This window comes from Pristiophorus japonicus, chromosome 22, assembly GCF_044704955.1.
Source record: "Pristiophorus japonicus isolate sPriJap1 chromosome 22, sPriJap1.hap1, whole genome shotgun sequence".
Lineage (NCBI taxonomy): Eukaryota > Metazoa > Chordata > Chondrichthyes > Pristiophoridae > Pristiophorus > Pristiophorus japonicus.
In genome coordinates, this window is record NC_091998.1 from 51,366,834 (window position 1) to 51,379,639 (window position 12,806).

The following is a 12,806-nucleotide window of genomic DNA, read 5'->3' on the forward strand; positions in this document are numbered from 1 at the left end:
TCACAGAAAATCAAAGAGATCACCTACATGCATTCGGAGGGAATCCTGGCTGGAGAGCTGAAGCACGGGCCCCTGGCTCTGGTGGACAAGCTGATGCCGGTCATCATGGTGATAATGCGGGACCACACCTACACCAAGTGCCAAAACGCCCTGCAGCAAGTGGTCGCACGACAGGTACAATGCTAACCACCATTTTTAGTTTCTCACTTGTAACAGCAGGAGGCCACCAAAACAGGAAGGCAAATCGGGGAGTGACTTTGAGCTTCAGGTGGGATGTTAATAGGAGTCGTATCCTTTTTTAAAATTCATTCATGGGATGTGGGCATCGCTGGCAAGGCCGGCAATTATTGCCCATCCCTAATTGCCCTTGAGTGGCTCGCCACGCCATTTCAGAGTTGACCACATCGCTGTGGGTCTGGAGTCACATATAGGCCAGACCAGGTAAGGATGGCAGATTTCCTTCTCTGAAGGTCATTAGTGAACCAGATGGGTTCTGGAACTACCTTTTTATCTAAATTCCAGATTTATTTAGTTAACTGAATTTCAATTCCCCAGCTTCCTTGGGTCTCGGATCTCCGAATCATTTGTCGAGAGGATTGCATTACTCATCCCATAACGTAACCACTATGCTACAGTTCCTGTTTATGGTCCACTTGATCCTCCTCCCATCTTTCCTCATCAGCATAACCTTCTGTTCCCTTCTCCCTCATGTGCCTCCCCTTAAATGTATCTTTACCATTTGCCTCAACCACTCCCTGGGTAAAAAAGTTTCTTCTGAATTCCCCACTGGGTTTCTTGGTGACTATCTTATACCGATCGCATCGAGGACAGATGATTTCCTTCCTAAAGGACATTAGTGAACCAGATGGGTTTTTATGACAATCCAGTAGTTTCATGGCCTCCTTAACTGTGACACCAGATTTATTTAATGAACTTATTGTAAATTCCCCAGCTGCCTTGGTGGGATTTGACCTCGTGTCTCTGGATCATCAGTCCAGCCCTCTGGATTACTAGTCCAGGGACATAACCTCTGCGTTACCATTCCCTGCCTGTTTTTGGTGGTTGTTCACTGTGCTATTGCATGACATGAAAACAGGAGGTAGATGTTGGGAGTCCCAATGTCCTGGGCAAAGCTCCTCTCTCAACCAATGCAACTAAAATAAAAACGAAGTTGTCACTCACCTCATTGTTTTGTGGGATTTAGCTTTGCACAAAATGGGCGATGCATTGGCCTACATAACAGTAGTCACTGCACTTCAAAGGCATTCCACTATGTGCAGACCTTTTTCTTCAAAAGCATGCAGATTGCAAAAGAAAGGAAAGTCCCTGTCACAGGTGGGACAGATAGTCGTTGTGGGTAAGGGTGGGTGGGACTGGTTTGCCGCACGCTCTTTCCGCTGCCTGCGCTTGATTTCTGCATGCTCTCGGCGATGAGACTCGAGGTGCTCAGCGCCCTCCCAGATGCACTTCCTCCACTTAGGGCGGTCTTTGGCCAGGGACTCCCAGGTGTCGGTGGGGATGTTGCACTTTATCAGGGAGGCTTTGAGGGTGTCCTTGTAACGTTTCCTCTGCCCACCTTTGGCTTGTTTGCCGTGAAAGAGTTCCGAGTATAGCGCTTGCTTTGGGAGTCTCGTGTCAGGCATGCAGACAATGTGGCCCGCCCAGCGGAGCTGATCAAGTGTGGTCAGTGCTTCAATGCTGGGGATGTTGACCTGGCCAAGGACTCTTAACGTTGGTGCGTCTGTGTTCTCAGGGGATTTTTAGGATCTTGCGGAGACATTGTTGGTGGTATTTCTCCACCGACTTGAGGTGGCCTACATAACAGTATTCACTGCACTTCAAAGGCATTCCACTCCGTGCAGTCCTTTTGGGGTGGTTCTGAGAGAGCGCAGTGTGAAGTTCCTCCATTGGAGCCCTGAGAGAGAGTTACAGCAGCAACCAGTCTTGACTTTAAGACAGTGAGGCTGCAGGGAGATACAAGAGTGGGAAGGACAATGTGTTTGATACGTGGGCAAGGTACAAGAGAAGAAAGTTCAGAGAAGCATCGATATAGCACAGAAAGACAAGAAAAAGCCTGCAACAGAGAGAGATTAGAGATGAGAGTATCTCACGTTGCAGTTTGTTCGAAACGTGACTGTGTTCATTTGTTTCAGGGCCGTCCGGTGGTGATCTGTGACCGGGATGATTACGAGACCATAAAGAGCGTTAACCGGGTGATTAAAGTGCCTCACAGTGTGGACTGCCTGCAGGGCATCCTCAGTGTCATCCCACTCCAGCTGCTTTCCTTCCACCTCGCCGTCCTACGAGGATTTGATGTGAGTAGATGATTTTCGGTGTGCAAAATTCGACTCTCTCGCAGCTCGGGGTTTAACCAGCAACAGTTTGTATTTATATAGCGCCTTTAACGTGGTGAAACGTCCCAAGGCGCTTCACAGGAGTATAATGCAATAAAACTTTGACACCGAGTCGCACAAGTAGAAATTAGCGCAGAGAACCAAAAGCTTGGGTCAAAGAGGTAGGTTTTAAGGAGCGTCTTGAAGGAGGAAAGAGGCGGAGGGGTTTAGGGAGGGAGTTCCAGAGCTTGGGGCCCAGGCAACAGAAGGCACGGCCACTGATGGTTGAGCAATTATAATCAGGGATGCTCAGGAGGGCAGAGTTAGAGGAGCGCAGACATCTCTGGGAGGTGGGGTGGGGGCGTTGTGGGGCTGCAGGAGATTACAGAGATAGGGAGGGACGAGGCCTTGGAAGGATTTGTAAACAAGGATGAAAATTTTGAAATTGAGGCGTTACTTAACCAGAAGCCAATGTAGGGTCAGCGAGCATGGGGTGATGGGTTGCTGTCAATTTTTAAAAATCTTATAGTATTCCTGGGAAGCGTCTTGGGACGTTTCACTACATTAAAGGCGCTATATAAATACAAGTTGTTGTTGGTTAAAGCACGAGCTGCGAGAGTCTCGAATGCTACGAGTTAGGACACGGGGCAGCCGAGTTTTGGATCAACACTAGCTTCCTGAAATATCGAAATGTAAATGCACGAAGGGGACATTTAGCCCCTGAAATGACACTGTGGGATGCTCACGGATCAATGCTCAGCAGGTTTGTCTGGAATACCTGAGGGTGCGAAGGTGTTTACCCAGTTATTCCAAATGGGTTGTTTTCAATCGGTTAACGCCGTCACTAAAATAGCAGAGAGGGTAACGCCAGACATGTCGAGCATTCGTCCAGCGGGATCCCATTATATTATTTCAGGGTCACATTGATCCAAGAATAATCTTGAGGTGACAGTCAAGATGGATGATCTGAAATACAAACAGGAAATGCTGGACATGGTCAGCCGGTCAGTCAGCATCTGAAGGAGGGGTTCACACACAGGACCATCACCCTTCATGGCAACTGAGAGCTCTGCTTAAGTTACGACTGAATCGTTGATTCTCTCTTGATAAGGGTACGCGAAGTCAGAGGAAATGTATTAGCATGAATAGAGAATTGGCTGGCGAACAGAAAGCAGAGAGTCGGGATAAATGGGTCCTTTTCGGGTTGGAAATCGGTGGTTAGTGGTGTGCCACAGGGATCGGTGCTGGGACCACAACTGTTTACAATATACATAGATGACCTGGAAGAGGGGACAGAGTGTAGTGTAACAAAATTTGCAGATGACACAAAGATTAGTGGGAAAGCGGGTTGTGTCGAGGACACAGAAAGGCTGCAAAGAGATTTAGATAAGTTAAGCGAATGGGCTAAGGTTTGGCAGATGGAATACAATGTCGGAAAGTGTGAGGTCATCCACCTTGGGGAAAAAAAACAGTAAAAGGGAATATTATTTGAATGGGGAGAAATTACAACATGCTGCGGTGCAGAGGGACCTGGGGGTCCTTGTGCATGAATCCCAAAAAGTTAGTTTGCAGATGCAGCAGGTAATCAGGAAGGTGAATGGAATGTTGGCCTTCATTGCGAGAGGGATGGAGTACAAAAGCAGGGAGGTCCTTCTGCAACTGTATTGGTGAGGCCGCACCTGGAGTACTGCGTGCAGTTTTGGTCACCTTACTTAAGGAAGGATATACTGGCTTTGGAGGGAGTACAGAGACGATTCACGAGGCTGATTCCGGAGATGAGGGGGTTACCTTATGATGATAGATTGAGTAGACTGGGTCTTTACTCGTTGGCGTTCAGAAGGATGAAGGGGGATCTTATAGAAACATTTAAAATAATGAAAGGGATAGACAAGATAGAGGCAGAGAGGTTGTTTCCACTGGTCGGGGAGACTAGAACTAGGGGGCACAGCCTCAAAATACGGGGGAGCCAATTTAAAACCGAGTTGAGAAGGAATTTCTTCTCCCAGAGGGTTGTGAATCTGTGGAATTCTCTGCCCAAGGAAGCAGTTGAGGGTAGCTCATTGAATGTATTCAAGTCACAGATAGATTTTTAACCAATAAGGGAATTGAGGGTTACGGGGAGCGGGCGGGTAAGTGGAGCTGAGTCCACGGCCAGATCAGCCATGATCTTGTTGAATGGTGGAGCAGGCTCGAGGGGCTAGATGGCCTACTCCTGTTCCTAATTCTTATGTTCTTATGTTCTCTTTCATGTACCGACTCACCTACCCACGGCATTTTCTGTTTCTGTTCAAGAAATTATTTCTAATCTTCTCATAAGAAATAGGAGCTGGAGCAGGCCATTTGGCCCCTCGAGCCTGCTCCACCATTCAGTGAGATCACAGCTAATCTTCTACCTCAACTCCACTTTCCTGCACTATCCCCATATCCCTTGATTCCCTTAATATCCAAAAATCTATCGATCTCTGTCTTCAATATACTCAGACTCAGCTTCTGGGGTGGAGAATTCCAAAGATTCACCAGCTCTAAGTGAAGAAGTTTCTCCTCATCTCAGTCCGAAATGGCCATCCCCTTATTCTGAGACTGTGACCCCTGGTTCTAGACTCCCCAGCCAGGGCAAACATCCTCCCTGCATCTACCCTGTCAAGCCCCGTAAGAATTTTGTCTGTTTTAATGATACGGAAAAGATTTTTAACTTTCTTCAATCAAACCACCACAAAATTAACTGGATGATTTGCTGATTTATCTCATCGCTTCGGATGGGATGTTGTTGGTACAGAATAGCTGCCGTGTTCTATCTAACAGCAGTCATTGCCCCTCAGTATCACTCATCACGTGAAGGGCTTCGAAATATTTCAGCGATGTTGGAAAGCACTTTACAAATGCAAGTGTTTGGAAAAGGGCTGATGTTAAAAACCCTTAGTCGTTTGGCAGGCAGTTATACTCATCCAGTAATTTTAAAATCAAAAATCGAAGAGCTGTTGTCAAGCGAGCAGGATACACAGCTTCCCAAGTGTGATTTGCCCCAAGTGCCCGTGAGCAAGGAGAGAGTTGGCCAGGATTCCGCACCCTGATTGGTTCCCCCAGTAACCCCTGACGATAGGTACATGTGTGCGGGCATCTGGGGCGAACAGCTTTTCGTTCAATATCCTTTCACCGCCTTTTCACAGCTAGAGTATTGTGTCATCTCTTCCTCCTCTTCTCAGGCAGTCACCCGGAGTCGAGGATGACTTGCCTCCACACTAATGAGTTCTCAGGTGACTGATGAGCCCAATGCAGGACCTACAGTCTCTGTCACAGGTGGGGCAGATGGTGGTTGGAGGGACGGGTGGGTGGGGGGCTTGGGTTGTTGTGCGCTCCTTCCGCTGTTTATACCTGGCTTCTGCGTGCTCCTGGTAGTACTGCGTGCAATTCTGGTCACATTACAGGAAGGGTGTGATTGCACTAGAGAGGGTACAGAGGAGATTTCTGAGGATGTTGCCTGGACTGGAGAATTTTAGCTATGAGGATAGATTGGATAGGCTGGGTTTGTTTTCTTTGGAACAGAGGAGGCTGAGGAGAGACCTGATTGAGGTGTGTAAAATTATGAGGGGGCCTAGATAGAGTGGATAGGAAGGACCTATTTCCTTTAGCAGAGGGGTCAACAACCAGGGGGTGTAGATTTAAAGTAGGAGGTTTAGAGGGGAAATTTCTTCACCCAGAGGGTGATGAGGGGGTCTGGAACTCGCTGCCTGAAAGGGTGGTAGAGGCAGAAACCCTCACCACATTTAAAAAGTACTTGGTTGTGCACCTGAAGTGCCGTAACATACAGGGCTACGGACCGAGAGTGGGAAAGTGGGATTAGGCTGGGTAACTCTTGGTTGGCCGGTGCGGATACGATGGGCCGAAATGGCCTCCTTCCGTGCTGTAAATTTCTATGATTTCTATGAAGCTGCTGCTGAATCTGTAGCCGTTCCCCAGGAAAAGCCAGTGCTGGAAAGTCAGGGGAAGAAGGAGCGATATTTTTGAAGAGCAGGAGAGCACCACTGCGAAGCAACAAGTCACTAATCGAATTTTATTCCCTCCCGAAGGTCGACTGCCCCCGAAACCTGGCCAAATCAGTGACCGTGGAGTGACACACATGCTGCAGAAACCGCAGGAAAGACAGAGGGCCAAGATTTTTCAACCTGAACATTCTTAACTTTTTTTTTAATATATATATTTTAAAAAGTACGTAAACCCACTGGGATAAATCTTCCTATTTTACTGTCTAGAGTAGAGCAACTACCGTGGGTCAGATCTGCACGTGTAGCCGGGCTTGTGTATTTCTGAATTATTTTAGCGAAAGGATTTAGAAGGCAAGGTGCAGTGGGCTCTTATCTCTTTTTTTTTTGTATTCGGTTTTATCTATGTTCAATGTTTCTTCTGTCAGCGTTACGATTGGGTTTCGAGTCAGGGTTCCAACCATTCCCCCTCCGCCTCCGTCACCAAACTCTTAATCGCCAGCGTAGCGGGGAGAAGGAAGCTCTGTGGGCACAAGCGCACTGAACTCTCATCTCTCGCTCAGCGACCTTCTCTGTAAGTGATACGAGCAATATTTGTTTTCTCTTTTCTTTGGACCAATAGATGACTGAGAGGGTGAAGCAAGACTGTGGACGGGGACACTGAAATCTTAGGGGGAGAGCTGTGGGGGGGGGGGGGGGAAGAAAGCGGGGTGGGGGGGGAGGTGGGGTGGCCTCAGCTTGCATCACAGGAGATGTGTGGCTGATGACCATAGTCTTGTTCTCCCGTCACATCCCGGCTGTGCACAGACACAGCGGAGCAAGAATGAGGCGGAGACTAACTCTGGGAATCTTGTGTTGGAAATGGGCTGGAGATAGCGAATCCTGGGATTGTGTCACAAAATCGCTTGCCCTCGCCCACAACTTCTTATGGGTTTTTTTTATAAAATTGTTGTCTTTTGGAAAGTTCCGATTTGCCTCGTCCTCTCCTGCTCTCAATCCTGCTGCACATTACGACATCTTGGCTCCATCGCTGTGCTCACGTTAAAAAGGAGAAATGTTTGAAACTTCGAATCGTTTCACCTGCCGGTATGTTGTGGGCGGGTCCCTGGCTATTGGGCGGTCGCTTCGCACTCTAATTCTGATTATAAATAGCGCAGGCAATCCGCAGTGAAATCGCCCTCCTGAAATAGTGAAGATCAAGGCTTCCTGAGTGTTTTTGTCGATGACCAGCTTCTGTCTCTCGGAAAAGGCAACAGCTGTGTGTAGAGTTTAGGCAGCTCACGAACTTGCACTATCCCCCCCCACCCAATCTTTGGAAATGGGGAGGGGAACATAAACCGCTTAAAACTGACACTAATGATTGTTTGACCTTGAGCTGGAACCCGCTGTGTGTGTGTGAACGATTCATTATTTATAACGGCTTAATACTTTATACTGTGATTTTTAATTTACTTTTCCCCTCCATGAATTTAAAGCGCTGAGGGTGATGTAATCTACGGAAGTCCATCTCTTTGGAAATGTGAATCAGTAAAAAAAAAAGAAATCTGAATGGTAGAAATTGGATGAAGGCAAATTTTTACAATCATTTATTTAAAATTGAATTCCTCCAAGGATAATCTTGCTTACCTCCTTGGGTAAGTGACGCTCTTAATGTGAACACAACGAGTCGGTTTTAGTCCTGGGGCAGGTGTGTTGCTGTGTGACGACAGTCGCGTAAATGCTGTGCGCGCAGAAGCAGAATTTCATACACTCCAGTGGACAGCCACCTGATCATCTGCGATCTCCAAAGAGGCACTGCTTCTGCCCCTCCCTCCCCCGCCCCGCCCCCCTCCTCCCCGCACCTCTCTAACGGTTTCATGGCACAAAACTCAACATCCTGGAAAAATTGTTGGAAAACTTTCAGGCGGTGGCAAGGTTGTTCTCTTCTCTTCTGTAACTATTCCCAGGTGCTGACCCAAGCCCTCAGCTGTGAATCGCGTTGTGCTGAACCTGCACATTTGCACAGAGCGCTCTGGAATGTCCCACCGTGTGTCTCTTGTTCTGTCTGCGTCTGAAAAATCTGGGACACTGGAAAGAAATCTAAGATAAGAAGGAATTCCTCTTTCCCACCCTTTCTCCTCATCTGTATACACCCTGATACATATATAATTTATCTTGTCCCAAGCTTGAGGTTTGATTCCAGCTTTTGTATAATGGAATGAATCTGGAACCCTGCTCTAGAGGGGGCATTTTAATAACTGGAGTATTTAAAGGAGAAATTAATTCTTCTAGACTACCCTGTAATGTGACATTATCTGTGCATTTCATTGTGTTTGTCAGCTCCTACTTTCTCGCCTGTTTACTGATTTCCAACTGCTAGCTGGGACAGCCTGGGGGACACGTGTCCCTTCCCACGGATGTCTGCTCCAAATGGGAACAGCTGAGGGGAGCACTGGGCCGTGTGGCCCATTCAAGCAGCAACGCCATGATATCACACAGGAAGGTAGAGGACTTGTCCCAGTCCGACGGAATAATACACCCGTCTGCCTCCCCAAGGCTGATTCTAATGGACACAAAACGCACAATTGAGACTGCCCGTCATGTGGATAGACGTCTCCCTTCTGTGTCCGTTTGAAGTGTGGCTGAAGGCCTTGATCACACTTCTTCAGTCTCACGATATGCTTCTGCGTTCATGGTTAGGTGACTGAGGGTTGGACAAGCGCTGCAAAAGTTGTGTCTCGTGTTAAAAGTGAAAATGCTGTGAGTGTGACCTTTGTTGGGACAGGCGAGTGTTCTGTGTGAGTTGGCATGTATCTCTCGTGCACATATGTCCTCCAGAGCCACTAAACTGACCACAGTGGATGGAATGCCCACCGTCCCTTGCTCCAGAACTGATGCATGAGTTACCATTCTCGCTGCTGCAACGAGATGGTGGGGGTCGTAGAAACATAGAAAATAGGTGCAGGAGTAGGCCATCTGGCCCTTTGCACCACTGGTAAGCAGCCATTGATCCCCAGCAGAGGGAATGTGGGGCCCACTGGTGTGTCCCTCTCTCTTTCCCCCCCCCCCCCCCCCGTGGTGTGCAGTTGGAGGCAAGTTTGTAATCCTTGCTTTTTGAGGTGCAACGCCTGGGAGTGGAGTTCATTTGGATTTCGACCAGGTCAGGTCGCACGAGAATAATGGATAACCGCACCGTGCAGTGTCTGAGGCTGAGGAAGGAGACTGGCTGCAGTTTTCTGCAACCTCAAGGTTGTGGAGAGCATGAATTTTTTTTTTACAACCCACCAGTTTACGTTTGGGTCGAGTTTTATTTCTGTTTTTTTTCCCCTGTAAGTTGATGCAAACACGCTAATTAGATGCAATTGTTTTGTGTTGTGGGTGACGTGTTGTCTGAACCCACCATTACCTTAACGAGGGCTGTTTCCGGAGTGATTTGTGAATATGCTGCAGCTTCCCGCACTTAGCAATTGGCACAGATTCTTTCAAAGTCACCACTCGCGCCCACATGCAGATTTCCCTCCCCGCCCCAGTTGCTTGGGAAATACCAGCCTACTGATGCAGAAGTTGCTTTCCTAGCCTGTACGGACTGAGCGCCCAGCTCGCTCTGGCAGCGAGCACTGGCGAGGCCGGCACACCATCTCAGTCACATCGCAGCATTGCCAATTACAGTGGGTGCAACAGTGCGATGTTACGAAGGCGAGAAGTCTCGGCGTTTTGCCTGCCTCCACATTAGAAACAGCCGACCCTGAGGCGTGATCCGGTTGAACCAGCCTCTGAGACATCAGAAACTATCTGGCCTGCTTTGTTTGTGCTTGTGGAGCACAGTGATGTACGGGGCTACCTCCTCACCCTCCTGCACTGTGCGGTGGTAAAGTGTAAAATGCCGAATGAACGTGAGCATCAAAACAAAATGATGCGCGATTCCTTGGGACGTTGGAAAACCTCTTGCTAAGCTCCAATAACAGAGCGCTTTCCAGATTTGCATTGTCATTAGAAATTCGGAAAAAATCGTCAAAAACCCTTCGTCGGCTCAATTGAATCAGCAGTTAACGGGAGAGTGGGTTCATGTACCGGAGTGAAACCAGGTCTCGCTGTGCAGACGGAGAATATCAAGGCGATAGTTGGTCGCCGGGCAATCTAGGCTGCCAGTCCACCAATAATATCCCCCAATGGATCGTGGGGATTGAGTGAGTTTGAATATCTCAAACCCATTTGGAGACATCTGTGTGTCCTGTTTGCTCCATCTAAACAAATACAAACGAACGAACCGTGGCATTTACTCGGGAAGAAACATTGATTAATTTTTTTTTTCCTGTTCCAAAAGAGCTAACAAAAGGAGTTTGGTTGCTCCTGTCCTCCAGCTGTGTGCCCCAGTCAGTGTGATGGAAACAGTCGCACTGTGGGGAGATGTGGACAGCTCCTGCACTGACGGTGAATCACAGTGGCTGGTTCATGAGCACAAAGGCCTTGAATATGATGCGCAAGGGGATTTGCTGTACACATCACCTCATTGTGTGTACTCGGTCCCCTGCTTGCACCATTGTTGAATCTTGTGTCTCTAATGTGAAAGGGCAGAAGTTGCACTTTGAAACGCAGTTATTAATGCTGCAATGATCTTGCATTGGCCCCAGTTGGGGTCCTTTGCAGACTATGGCGAGGCATCAGGACAGGATGGTGCATGCAGAATTGCTTTAGACTTGTAGTGTAAATGAGGCAAATTTTAAACAGCCATATTCTAGAGTTCCTCATAGAATTATAGAACAGTACAGCAGAGAAGGAAATCATTCGGCCCATCGAGTATGGACTGGCTCTTTCGAAGAGCTATTCAGTAAGTCCCTCCCCGGCTCTTCCCCCATATCCCTCCAACCTTCTCTCCTTCCAGTACCCCTCCAATTCCCCTTTTGAAGACTGAAGACAGAATCTGTAAACGTACCATGTTAGGATGCACTGTTTGACAGCCCCCCACCCCCAGTCCTCGGATTGCAATCGTGGTATTGTTCAGACTGACGAGATAAAGCACTTCAACCCAACTACATTTGCACAATTTTTGTACAATAACTATGATCACCAAAGGCTAACTTTGCTGCTGTGTAAGGAGGCGAGGGGGGAAAATGAATGCGTGTTATCGATTTTCTTCTCTGGAGGATTTTAGGTACACAACTGTAACTATTCTAGACTCGTATTTGGCAATGGGACCACAGCTGATCGTGTTGTGTTCTGAGAATTATTACCAAAAATTGTAGAATGTTTATTCCCTGTCTGTTTAAACTGTACATGTAAAAAATAATAAATGAAATTATCAGCACACATGTGTGATGTTGAATACAGTGGTTTCATACGCATCAGCTTTACATTAGAAACCCTGTTCTTATCAGAGAGTTTAGCCTGTCGGAATTTCAGCACCTGATTTTAACTGTAGGTGTATTCCCTGCTCAGGCCCGAGTTAAAATTACAGTCAGGTCTCAAATGATGTCATCGGGCTGCACCATACATATGTAAAGTAGGACCCTGTTGGCTCTGGGCGCCTGTCCTTGCTGCCTGCTCAGGAGAGCGGGTTAAAATTGCAGAGGTTACGATCATGGCGGCTTTCGGACAGGTAAGTGCCGGGGCGATTTTAACTGCCCGCCCGCCAGGTTTCCGGTCAGCGAGTCGGGTTAAGATCGCCCCCCTCGAGTCTACAGCACAAAACCCCCTAATTTGGCTTTGGGGGTCTCGCTCACAAGAGGCCGCTACATTTTTTGGTGTGGGAAATGTCACACACGTGCAGGAGGTGGTGCTGTTCTGGAGCTGAGGCACACTGGTGGGGCAGAGTGGAGGAAGTATCTCACCTGCTGTACCTCACCTGGGAGTACTTGACACTGGGTGCCTGAGATGGAGAGTTTCCCATTCGCCAGCACTAACATGCCTCACCTTGATGAGCTCAAAGAATGTTCTCGCCCTACATGAGGTAAACTTAATGAATTCCTTGTTATGTCTTTGCCAGGGACTTAAAGCGCTCAACGACACTGAACTGCGGAATGGGGTAATTCACTGATTTGCCGACAGTTAGTAAGACAGCGGGGTTTTCTGCACAGCACATCCATTGGAACAGAATCTATAAATTGCGTGTTATCAATCTCCATATATTCCCTATGAGGAAAAGAGTAAATTTTACGAATGCAGTCTGCAGTACTATTTTAAATCATTCCTTACTTTCAAGTAGTGAAACTTGAAAAAAAAAAGAAATAACTTGCATTTATATAGCGCTGTTCACAATCCCAGGATATCCCAAAGCGTTTCACAATCAATGAAGGACTTTGAGTGTAGTCACTGCTGTAATGTGGCAGCCAATTTGCGTACAGCAAGCTCCCACAAACAGCAATGTGATGATGACCAGATAATCTGTTTTTGTTGCGCTGATTGAGGGATAGATATTGACCAGGACACCGGGGAGAACTCTCCTGCTTTCTTCAAAATAGTGCCGCGGGATCTTTTACATTCCACCTGAGAGAGCAGACCCTCAGTTTAACGTCTC

At 47.6% G+C, this 12,806-nt stretch overlaps 1 protein-coding gene across 2 annotated transcripts in view; it reads left to right on the plus strand.

The window, feature by feature from the left end:
• Window positions 1–11,597, plus strand: part of LOC139235026 (glutamine--fructose-6-phosphate aminotransferase [isomerizing] 1) — a 104,258-nt gene extending 92,661 nt beyond the window's left edge. For both annotated transcript variants that reach the window (XM_070866119.1, XM_070866120.1), the window contains 3 exons: window positions 7–174; window positions 2,154–2,315; window positions 6,401–11,597. In XM_070866119.1, the coding sequence (XP_070722220.1) occupies window positions 7–174; window positions 2,154–2,315; window positions 6,401–6,445 (375 nt within the window). In that variant the 3' untranslated portion in view covers window positions 6,446–11,597. The remainder of the gene's footprint in view (window positions 1–6; window positions 175–2,153; window positions 2,316–6,400) is intronic.
• The last annotated feature ends 1,209 nt before the right edge of the window (window positions 11,598–12,806 follow it).